The sequence below is a fragment of the Lipotes vexillifer genome, unplaced genomic scaffold (genome assembly GCF_000442215.2).
Source record: "Lipotes vexillifer unplaced genomic scaffold, Lipotes_vexillifer_v1.1 scaffold1773, whole genome shotgun sequence".
NCBI classification, from domain to species: Eukaryota; Metazoa; Chordata; class Mammalia; order Artiodactyla; family Lipotidae; genus Lipotes; species Lipotes vexillifer.
In genome coordinates, this window is record NW_006791056.1 from 48105 (window position 1) to 60356 (window position 12252).

The following is a 12252-nucleotide window of genomic DNA, read 5'->3' on the forward strand; positions in this document are numbered from 1 at the left end:
TTCTGCCCTAAGGCCTAGCCAAGAACTGGGCAGCCCAGGTGGTGCTCAGGAAATGTAATGGGTAACTGTTGAGAAGTTAAAAAGTGCCACTGTGCCATAATGATTACAGTACAGATTTATAACCTCGCCATTAACAGCACCTAAGATCATCTGAATTCAAAAGTAGGCCTCATTGATTAGCAGCCATCTTTTGCATTTTTCTAGACGTACGTGGAAAGTAAAATTACATTGCTTCCTGTCTTTCTTTAATTCCTTGACACCGTTTTATTTATACTATCTCTGGGACGTGTGCATTAACAAGAGTATTTTGATTTCTTAAACTGCCTGTTGGAAAGGGCTTATTTCACTTAAATGCCCTTAAAAAGCATGAACAGAGCCACCACAGTATTTATTTGATCTTATAATAACCTCTTTGTCTTAAAGCCCATGAACTGTGTGACCCTTTCCCTTTAAAGAAAACCCTAGGAAAAGAAACATCAGAATTATCAGTGGCTGCTCATTAGAACTTGGATCCCATTTTCAGAAACTGCAAAGTTATGGAGGTTTGTCTGTTTAAAATCCAAGATTACTTGTTGCTTTTCTCTGACTGGATTTATTAATTCTCTATAAATTCTTTCTGCCCCACTTGGGTGTAGCAGTGAGCTCATTTATTTACTTGTTGTAGCAACAATATAATGAAAACTGAGTCCGGCCTTTAAAATACACCCTCATGGGCCCCGTGCACCGTTAACCCTTCCTACTGCTTCTCTCGTGCTCATCAAGATTTCTCCCCCTGTATTTTGGGAGGTGATTTACTTTCCTTCAAAGACATTTTGATGTCTGATTTTATGCTAGAATGTAGCCTTTTGCTAGCCACGTCTAAATCACGGCCAGGCTCTTTTTTCAAATGAGTCATAACTGAAAGCTCAGAGGTGGAATGGCGCTCTTGGGTCACTTTCCTTTGACACAGCGTTCGGGCGGCAAACCACTCCATACAAACAGTGCCCCGATTGTCAGGCCTCCAGCATGTCTCCCCTGCTGCTTTCAGGAAGCTCTTTGTGTAGCAAGTGCTAAAGCAATATTTAGTTGTGGAGTGACCAAGCGCCAAAGAGCAGCTAGAAGCCTTTAAACATGAAAGAACATGATGGGAAATGACTCCTGGGTTCTGCAAGCGTTTGAGGTGTTTCTCTGGACGAAGCTGAATACAGCCCGGGACAGAGATGGGCACAACAGAGCCATTTTTTTATATCTCATGGACCGAAATGTTCTTTGAGTGAAAACTATAAAAGGCACGAGCATTTTGGTTCTTTTTTTGTCCAAATAAATTCAATAAACCACTAAGCACTAAATCTAGATTTTGAATTGGATTTTAGAGAGGTGCCCACAGACAGCCCTAAAGGGATGCGATTATGGAAAGAGGAAAGGGATGAGAATTTCTGCGCCCAGATGCCTATGGGTATCATCTCCTCCTAAATAGGGACAGGAAAGACGCTGTGACTTAACTGGGAGACACGACATGATGGAGGATGGAGCAAACAGCTCACATGGCAGAACTTGGTGCCAGCTCTGAATGGCACTGACCCAAGGCTGCGGCAGGGCTGTCACTTCAAGAGGCATCAGACTCATCAAGGGTCTCACCCAAGCCGAGAGGGTGACACAGAGGAAAATGGGCAGAAAACGAGTTCCAGGATGACACACTTTCTTAGCTCTTGGTAACAAAGCAGGGAGCAGAGTTCTTAACGGGGTGCTCCCCGGAAGGGTTCTCATGTATGGGACCACGTCTGCAAACTCTGCGGCCGCCCGCTCAGCACCCCCGACCCCCCTCTCCCGTGCTCCTACCAGCTCCTTGCTTTCTAAGACATGGTTCTATCCTCTAAAGGAGACTGCGGTTTCCAGATAGAAAGGTGGACAGGATCCTAAAGGAAGGTAAAAGAAGGATATGCCAAAACGTAGGGGTCAACTGAAATTTACCTCAACGCCTAAGTGTCTTTTCTTCTTTCTTAAGAATCTTGAGGCCAAGTCATTTTACTAAACTTTTCAAGTGACTCTGGGAAAGAATCAGATAAGGGTGTCTGGGTCATAAAATTTTAGCCAAGACCATTAAGCGATAATCCAACCCTACTCTGCATTTCACAGTTGAGGGGACTAAAGTTCAGAGGTTATTCAGCTCGATGGCCACAGGGGTGTGAAGGAGCACCTCGGTTAGTGGGGTCCAGCAGCCCATCAGGGCCCCCCCCTTCCAGTGCCACGTTGGCTACACAGTGAGACAGATTAACTTCACAAATAAATACTTCTCTAACTTCACAAATAAATACTCCTAAAGAAAGTCACTTCCTTATTTGAGAAGAAAAACTTGAAATCTGGGTATCTTATATTTTGGGGGTGTCCCTTTCACACTGGCAAGCCAGTTCTGGGAGATTTGACTGTATCTGGTTAAATGAAGTTATTTACTTGGAGCAATGTGAAGTCATTTGAAAAGATGGGTTCGTGCCCCGGCCCGGGAAGATCCCACATGCCGCGGAGCGGCTGGGCCTGTGAGCCATGGCTGCTGAGCCTGCACGTCCGGAGCCTGTGCTCCGCAACGGGAGAGGCCGCAACAGTGAGAGGCCCGCCTACCACAAAAAAAAAAAAAAAGACGGTGTTTCCAATGGCAGAGAAAGCCAACGTAGCAGTACGTTGGTACCACGGTCTTTACAGCACCTTGATGACCCGCTCAGGCCGTCTGAGGGTCAGCCTGCCCTGGAGCAAGTGACTGCAGCCGGGTGGCGGGCATCTCCTTGGTCGTTAACTCAGACTCCTTCAGCACTGAGGCTACGCTCTGGATCTGAGGTGGGAGCCTTTGGTGGCGCCTTTCATTCTTTCTGACCAACAGGATGCTTTTTAGCACACAGGGTTCTGGTGAGCTGGAATTGCTCATGAAGCGTTTAAATATGCCCTCTTATTTTAGGGCTTGGCAACATCAACCATTAGCTGCGATGTAAAAGTCATTAGCTTCAGAGTCAGACAGATGTGGGCTCAAATATCAATCCTGCCTCTTCCTAGAGGTATGTCCCTCAGCAAGCTCACTTCTCAGACCTCAGATTCCTCCCCTGTAAAGTGGAGGTTGTGACGAACACCTAATGAGACTGTTGGGAGGGTTAGATGAGATTATGCACGTAACGCCCCTAATGTGCAACCAAGCTCAAAGGCACCTGCAAGTCACCCCACTTTAGATCTAAAATGATTCTCAAGTGAGTAGCTTAACAACATGCTGAAACGTGAAAACGCGTAACTATTCTGAGAAATAACTGGTTTAAGCACACCATGCTTTAAGAAAAGTAAGTATTATAAAAATTATTCAGATAAATCCGATGTGATTATGGCCTTGCTAAGGGATTTGTTTTGGCTTCAAAAATTGATCGACTGTGGGGTCCCTTTAAAAATGGGACTCCTTGGTGCCCTTCACACGTTGCTGGAATCACAGCTTTGAAGGGAGACATACACGTCCCGAGTGAGTCGCACCTGCACCCCTTAGACAGGAGCAGGGTGCCTCTCTGGACGGGGACCTGGACAAGGCTCACGGCACAGCTATTTAAGAAGGCGCCCAGCTCTGCATTTTGCACAAGGGACTCAGACAAGTCTGCTTTTAAAAACGCGTTCAACCAATAGTCTCAGTTTTACTGTCAAATCACCAAAATTCCGTATTCTTTTCTCTCCCTCACAAATGCTGGCTGAGCCAGCCAACATACTATGTATGATGCTGACCTAGTCTCTCTGATAAGCACAGTCACTTAGCATGAAATCATTCAGGAAGGAAGGAAGATTACCTCTGTTCGCTTCATCGTGAGTTTGTAAGAAGTTACTAAATCGTTCCTAGAAATATGCATTATCTATGAGTTTTATAAGCAATTGCCACCAAGTTTGAAGGCCTTGGCATTGACCAAACAAAAAAGACCTTTGTTCATTTCTAAGGAGGTGTTACGGTTTGCTCATTCCACTGGCATGGGTGACTTAACTGGGAAGAGATACTTTTCCTTTTTAAAGTGAGGTCACAGAGCCCTTGAAATGCTCAAGGACCTTGAATTTTGTGTAAGATTTAAATTTTATCTTGACTCTTGAGGGTGGAGATTTTAGGTGAACAATCACTTCTCTGCATACACTAAAGAGCCATGGTATTGAGGAAAAAAATTCATTTAAATCAGGATTATCTTTATATAGGAATATATAATTCTGGAACAGGGTCATATTTTATTGAGTTTATAAGTGAAGAAACTGGAGGTACCCTCTGCCCTGTCAAACTCTGATTCTCCCCAGTATTTTTGAGGGTGTGTATGATTTTGTGTGTGTGTGTGTGTGTGTGTGTGTGTGTGTGTGTGTGTGTGTGTGTGTGTAGGAAGGGAACAAAGGAATGTGAGGTGAAGTCAGAGTTTATCTTCTCTGGGAGCTTTCATTTCCTCTTAATCTATTTTTACTTGTTGGTAGACAAATCATACTGCTAATATATAGCAGTTGGTTTGCTGGTATATGAGTGTTGTTCTGGGCAACCAGATTTCGCAATGCTTCACATCCCAATAAGGGAAGTCCTCAGTTCCCTAAGGCTTTGGGTGTGTGTGTGTGCCCGCATGTGTGTGTAATTTATGATGACTCAGTGTCTAAGAAGTGTCTAAACATTGTAGCATAAACTATTTATGGTTCTTATATTACCTTTCAAGGAATGAGCCTGGAAGACCTGGTTAAAATCTTTGAATCATTTCCTGCCAATATTTGGCTATGTCTCACCTTGGAAGGTAGGAAATGGTCTTTAAAGATGATGTCATGGGGTTTGGATAAATCTTACTGTTACTTGAGTTTACTGAGTGCCATCCCCAAAGCAGTACTTGCCCAGTCCATCATACACACTATAAATGTGGGCCATTAAAGTTTTAATAAGCCTGTGTGCTCCCTTGAGATTAAGTGACATTACAACATATTTTGGGACCACAGAGGCAAGAGAAACTGTTGGGGTGCAGAGAAAGCTTCACAAAGGAGATGAACATTGAAATGGGTTTTAAAGTATGAATAGGAGTTCACAGGTAGCACAGATGAGGAAAGGCAGTAGATACATAATAGCATAGGTGAAGCAGGCAGTGTTCCTCAGTGGGAAAAGTGTGGTTCTCCTTTTTAGATGACTACAGATGTGTTAACTAATCTTGTTGTCTAAATTTGGCAAAATGCCTAAAAGGCCCTTAGAAAAGTTGAATGTGACATCAGGCTTCGGATGCTCATTTGTTGTGAACGGAGAGTTAACATTTCAGAAAACAGATGGTGACACTCTCCAAGACCCTTCTGGGGGAAAATGACCATGTAAAATCTGACATATGTCCTAACAGACTAATGAGCTGGACATGGGATTTGACTCGTGTGTGATGGTGAAGGGGTGATAAGATCAGAACCACTTTTCAGCTTATTTAAAGCTCAACTCAAATTAAATGCTTCGTTTCTCACTTCTGCCTGTGCATTCACTCGTTATCTGTGTGCTGATGGTTTACTATGAGCTTGGCCTATAGCAGTAAAGAGACAGCCATGGCCTCTGCCTGCCTTAATGGAATTCATAATTTAGCCCCAAACTGATCTTCAGAAGGATGCAAAGCAAATCTAATTCCACCAGTTAGAATAAAAGCGACATGTCCAAAGGATAATCAGAGAAACACACATAATTCCCTGTGAAGGTCAGGCACAAAATGGATGAAGTCAGGTGGCAGGTTTTGATCTTTGAAGGAGAGAAATTAAGCTCTTTTAGACCTTTGTAGACCTTATGCTTTTGAAGTTTGGGTCTAAATCGTCCCCTCCAAACCACAGTCCCATATTAACTACAATTTTGCCTTTAAAAAATTGAAGACACTTCTTAAAAATATAATTCAGCTTTTCAAATTATTGGACTATGAGTAACTCATTTAATTTAGAAATGCCTGTGAGTTCTTGGCAATCACAGGCATATTTAGAAGTCTTTGCAAAGAGAGAAAAATCTAACCTACAAATTGTTTTCACATGTAATGAAACAGTTATGACATCAAAATGTAACAATTAATGAGGTTGACGTTGTGTTGTTTCCTGCACTTTTGTCTAAACATTTATTAATTTCTATTTTGCAGTTTTTGTGTTTCATATTTCGGAGCCAAGACTTTTTATTCAGTGCTCCAACGTTCTCGTAGACTTCCGGCATTCTGCCCACAATGCCTAATGGATAAAACGGCCCTGCACACAAGACCCAGAGTGAAAAAGACCAATGAAATTAAGTCAAGGTGTCAGTGTATATGGTTTCCAGATAACTTTGAGAGTTCTTTCCACCCTGTACAAAATTTCTGGAGAGCCACACACTTAAAGAGAACAGCATATATGTTAGCAATAAAGTAGTTGCATATTCAGTGCAGAGTATGAAACACAAATGGGGCTGATCAGTTCAAAATAAACTCTGAGAAAGGAAAGAAAATCAAAGCAAGGGGCACTAATTTTTTAAGCCCCTGCTTTGCGAAACTCTGTGCCAGGTCCTTTCTATACAGTGTCTCACTGAATTCTCATAGCAACCCTAGGAGATAGTTATGATTATTCCCATTCGACAGATGAGGAAACTGAAGTCTAAAGAAGTTCAGTAACTTGCCAAGGGATTAACAGTTACCAAAGAAACAGAACCAGGAGTCGCCCTCACCCCAGAGCCCAGGCTCTTTTCACAATCCTCATGCTGTCTTCTTGTTTCAGGAAAGGGTGGAGATTATATGATTTTCTTTCTCTCTCTAACCACTGACTTAGTAAGTGATGAATCTCATTTTACGTGGATGGGATGCAAGAAGGTGGGTGGGGGCTGGAGTTTCCCAGACAGCAAAGTTGGAGTGATACAAGGCAGAATTCACTGTCTTTTTTTTTTTCCTATGTGATTCATTAGTAGAAAAAACTGTGGTGGATAAAATTTCTGAAGCCCACAGTCTGTAGCAACATCAAGGGAATCTTTAACTGTGGAAAGTCCCGAATCACAGGTTGGAACATATCCAACCCCCTTCATGGCCCTGTAACAATGCTTCTCAAAGTGCAGTCCTGGACCACCTCCCCCAGAACTATCCCAGGAGCGTACTAAAATGCATATTCCTCGGCCCTGGGGCTAGAGTCTGGGGGGCCTGGGAATCTGCATCTCAACTCACCTTCTCTAGCTCTCTGGTTGATGCTTATGTTCCCTAAGATTTTAGAACCACACTTTAGTGATTCAGAACAAGATTCTACTGCCTCCTCTTTCTCTCCTTTAATAGCTTTTAAGGACTATGACGTAAGCTACCAGGAATGTCCAGTTCTGGGTTCACCATGATTTTACAGATGGGAAATTAAAAGAGAAAAACGGGTATGGGGCTATTTAGTAAGTCAGCAAAACTACTACAATGAGAACTCAAAACAAACCCTGCTGGATCCCCCCGTACTGAGATTAACTCTTGGAGCCTTGGCTTAAGTCATTAGTATGATTCTCACCCATTGAGAAGGTCTTGAGTCAGAAACGTCACCGAGGGAGATGTTGATGGAAGTTTTTAAAGCAGCTGCTTTTACTCAGAAGGTTAAAATCACCTGTTAGCAGCCAAGCCATCTCCACTACAAAGGAAGGAAGGAAGGAAGGAGGGAAGAAAGAAAGGGGGAAAGAAAGCAAAAAAAGGGGGTGGGAGAGAGAGAGAAAAGAAGGAAAGAAGGAAGAGAGGGAGAGGAAAGGAAAGGAGAGGGCACACCCACTCCCATGGGGCGTGAGCCAGTGGTCCAGTGGACAGGATGGAGGCGGCAGCCTGAGGACCAGGGGCACTAAGGTGACTCAGGGTGAGGTCAGGTGTCCTAGAGAACACGGTGTTTGTCAGGGAAGAGCCAGGACCGTCCCCTCCTGCCTCACCACGTTACCACCTCAGACCCCGAATGCTTGAAGCGCAGCACTTGGGGCACTGCCTACCCCTGAGCTCTGGTCAAGCCTCCCCCAGGTCTGTGGCATCCCCTGGAAGGGCTGGCAGAGTGCCCTTCCGGAAGCTGGCTTCCCCCTACAGGAACCACCTACCTCTTGCTAAACATAAAACCTTCCACTGATTTTAGAATTAAAAACAAAAACAAAAACACTGAGTTCAAGTGCCCAATGGTAACCCCGGCACTCCAACCTCCATCCAAGGGAAGGTGTGTCAAACTCTCTCCCCTCTAAATGGATCAAGGGTCCAGGAACACACCTGAAATACAGCTATAGCAAATGACGTGGGAAGAAGTCTGAAGTTTTAGACTTTTCAGACTTGGAACTAAAAAGGTAGAGTCTAAAGAGAAAAACATGTCACCTTCCTGCCAGAATAAACGGCGATGAAAGCTCAGACCCCACCACCTTTCAGCCAAGCATTTCCCGTGCCGGCCTCCCCTGTCAGCCTCACACCAGCTCCGATGAGGGAGGGCTATTTTTAAGATGCACACAAGCAGGGCTACAAATGAGAGAAGTTATTTATTTATAGCCACACCTTTCAACTGTTCTTTCTCCCTCTGGAAATAGAGGCCTGGTTTGACTCTCCCTTTGAATCTAAAATCCCTGGGGTAAGAAGGACTTTGAAAGGTCACGGGCGCAGTCTGTGACCCCCAGACAGGGATCATTGTCCCAGGCAATACAAGTTGGAAAACTGTTAACTTCTTGAGGAATTCCTCCTAATGTTTATACACTCAGCTTATGTAACACCTGTGCTCTTGAGCAGTGTTTTGTAAAACACACGTTTTGTATAAAAGGTGATTTGAAAATACATTCCTGGCTTTGTTATTTAAGGAATCCAACAGTAAATCACCACCCCCTCCTTTATTTTTTCCAACAGAGGATTCCATTATCATGCAAATAGATATTCCATAATCTACTTGGGACTGTAAATTCAAACACTGTATTAGGTTTTCGCAAGGCAGGGCACATGTATACGTCATGTTCTAAGCATCAACAGCTCTTTCTGGCGTCCAACTGCATCTTTCCTCTTGTGATTCAGGGATCTTTTCTTATTCTGTTAAATTAGTCCCTTCTTAATACCAAACCTCACTGGACCCACTGTAGGCCCTTGGAATTTGCCAGCAAACTGAAGAGAAAAGCCTTCCCCTGCAACGCTCCCAGGAGCATCACCTTTGTGTTGGCTACTACCCTCCACAAGTTCACTGGTATTATTTTCTTCACAGCACAATTCCCCACCTGACATTCAGTGTCTGCTTATGTCTCCTTACTACAGCGTAAGTATCATGGAGGCTAGATTCACTCTTGAATTCATCACTGTATCACAAGCATTGAAAGTATACTAGATGCTTGAAATTAAATCGGTTTTCTACTTATCTCAAATTGTTAGGGCATTTGGAATTATACAGAGTGCTGAAGAGGGCCTTCCTTTTTTTTTTTTTTTTTTTTAAAATGATGCCTTCCTAAATACCCTAGCCCCACTATCTTCACCCACCACCTCAGGTATTATTATAGGAATGACTCGAAGGACAAGAGGATGGCTCTTTTCTAAATTCACTAGTCTATGTGTTTTAAATGAGCCAACCTTGAAGCTGACGACTCTCCAGAACAAGTTGGTTGGCAAAATGTGGTGCTTGCGCTTGTGCAAAATGTGGTGCCTTGTACCACTCAAGGGAGAAAGAGAAAAGACTGGGAACTGAGTGCAGTGTCCAGGTCTAGAAGCAGGTCTATCAGAAATTTGGAGAGAAACACTTGATGATGCACTATGACCTGGCATGGCTCGGGAACTCATAATGGCGATGGATCAACAGTACCTGGCACAGGGTGGGCGTTCAAGAAGGTTTTGCTGACCAATGAATGGAAAAATAATACCCAAGCTAGGGTATTTCGATATTCTTACTTCTTGGAAGATATACTTACTACTTTGATGTACTTCTTGGAAGCTTCAAGTTCTTATTTTAGGAGCGCAAACACACACACACACACACACACACACGCTTTGAGTACAGTGGAAAAAATTAAGAACAAAAATCCAGTCTGTTGTTCACTCACCTTTTTACTTAAGTGGGGACCATTAGCCCCTGCAATGCCTCTCTGCACTGATGGTGGGACTTGATACACATCTTGTTCCTGGGTACCATGGCCAGTGGGTACTTGGTAAATTCCCTGATTTTGGTAGGAAGGTGGCACTTGGTAGATGGTGTCTCGAGGGGCACCCTGGAGGTTTGGCATTTGATAGAGCTTCTGTTGGCCAAAGGGCTGGTGCATCAGTCCAGAAGTAGGCGGGTCCTGACTGGAGGAGGTCTCCTGCACGGGGCCAATCAGAAGCTTCACCCGGTTGCCCGGGACAATGCCTTGCCGACCGTGTAAGGAGCAGAGCCACCATCCTTCCAGTCCTCCTGTGTTCTGCTCTATGACAGTCAGGATGTCTCCCTTGCGAAAGGCCAGCTCCTCAGCACACTCTGGGACGTTGTCGTATAAGGCCCTTGCCATAAGATTCTAGGAAGGAAAGAACAGAGGGAATCCACATTAGAATAGTAGCTCAGTCCCTTTAACACCTAAAGCCCGTGCTCTGATGGAGAGGCACACTTCCTGGAGAGAAGAGAAGAATCTGAACAATAGCCTGTAAGGAGAAAAGCAGATGGCGCAGACAGAAGACAGATCCATACATACTGTGTCTGCCACCAATGACATCAGACAGCCTCCTTGGAAAAGCTCAGAACGCCACAGAGTGCTTTCTTCCAGCAGTACATGCTGTGCCCAGGGAGTTATGAGTAGCATGGCTAAGGGTTAGAGAACGGTTCATTCTACAAAACATTTCTCTTCCCTTCTTAAACCCAGTCTAAGGAATAAAATATTCCAAAATATTCAGATGTACTACAACAGACATCTCTTATTTTGTTAATATATTGGAGGCAAAATGAGTCAAAGAAAATCCCCAATAACAAGCAGCACAAATGGCACTGATATTCAGTGTTAAAATGGAAACAGAGGTACACTGATCTCTGACTTGGCAGGGCTTAAAAATTCTTATTCTCAGTTGATCAAGAGGTCCTTGGATACGTGGAGAATCTACAAGCAAGCGATCTTTCCATGCTAAGCAAGCATGGAGTGTAGTGTGATGGTAAGTCTGCATCTCCAGATTTGACCACGGGGAGCTACAAAGAAGTTATCCTGCGTAGGTAGATAGATACCATCTCTTCCTCTTTGGTCTTTTATTCCTATCTTTCCTGAGGGCCCCTCCTCACCCTGCCACTTTATTTCCTCCTTCTTGAATCTCACCATTCACATCGGGAAGGCTCTGCTTTCCCCTTTCATGGGCCCCAAACACTTTCTTTCTTTGTGTGAAGGCCTGTCTGGCACTTTCAGTACTAAGCAGACAGCCAAAGTAGGCATTCAGCAGAGAGCGGGCAGGCAGTACATGCTGACATTCTTGGAAGCCTTTCAAAGGCTCCAAAGATTTCATTTCTTGGCATCAGTCACATTTCGCAGCACGATGGCAGCCATCACCCCATGCCTGCTCCTTCCCAGCACACAGAGGAGTCGGGGAACGTTGTAAATTCATAGCAAGCCGTCAGAAAACTCAAAGTGATCTCCCTAGTGCTTCGCTAGAAAGTTGGGACGCACTAGGTGTCACTGTGATGATGATCACTTGTGGGGAAAAGACCGCTGATTGGCCGGAGTGTATTGTGACTACACATTCGTGGCACTTGGGGCTGTTGTTGTTTGGACTTCTGCCCCCTGTTTTCTCTAAAAATGTGGATTCGATCTTTCAGCTTCATGCTTTTCATTCCTTTACCACTGACATCCGTTAATCATCTCCCCCTGTACTCCGCCCCGTAACCGCGGGTCTTGCACCGTGGGCTAGTTCTCTGCTGTGGAGGCGCTGTGCTGTGGGAGGGTCTGCCCCCAGTCAGCAGCTGGGGGCTCCTACTTTTACTGTTAACCACAGTTCTCTTAGTCAGTGAGGAAAGGAGATAAAGCCCTAGAGCTCAGTGCCCAGGAAGCCTGGTGATGCTCTTTAAGAATAAGGTTGAAGTCCTTGTTCTTGACAGTTTTCTGATCCAGGAAGTCTATGATGTGGACAGGTGAGCAGTAAGGGAAGCTAAAGGGATATTGAGGGCTTTGGGTTCCGGTGAACGTTTTACTTAGTGTCTATATTCTAGGAAGCTTTGTGTTCCTTCTAACAATTAAAAGTCCACATACTGAAAGATAAAACCATACAGCACTGTATCCTAGTTTGAGGAACCATTTAAGGATGTGTCCTAATCCTAAAATCTCTTGTTCTCTTCTTCCATCGTTTGGGTTTGGGTGTCCCGTTATTGAAAGAAAAGCCATCG

The 12252-nt window shown here is 44.3% G+C and overlaps 1 protein-coding gene across 1 annotated transcript in view; it reads right to left on the reverse strand.

Moving 5' to 3' along the window:
- Window positions 1-10405, reverse strand: part of NEDD9 (neural precursor cell expressed, developmentally down-regulated 9) — a 26305-nt gene extending 15900 nt beyond the window's left edge. The window contains exon 1 of the mRNA XM_007464185.1: window positions 9965-10405. Within this exon, the coding sequence (XP_007464247.1) occupies window positions 9965-10405 (441 nt within the window). The remainder of the gene's footprint in view (window positions 1-9964) is intronic.
- Between the last annotated feature and the right edge of the window lie 1847 nt (window positions 10406-12252).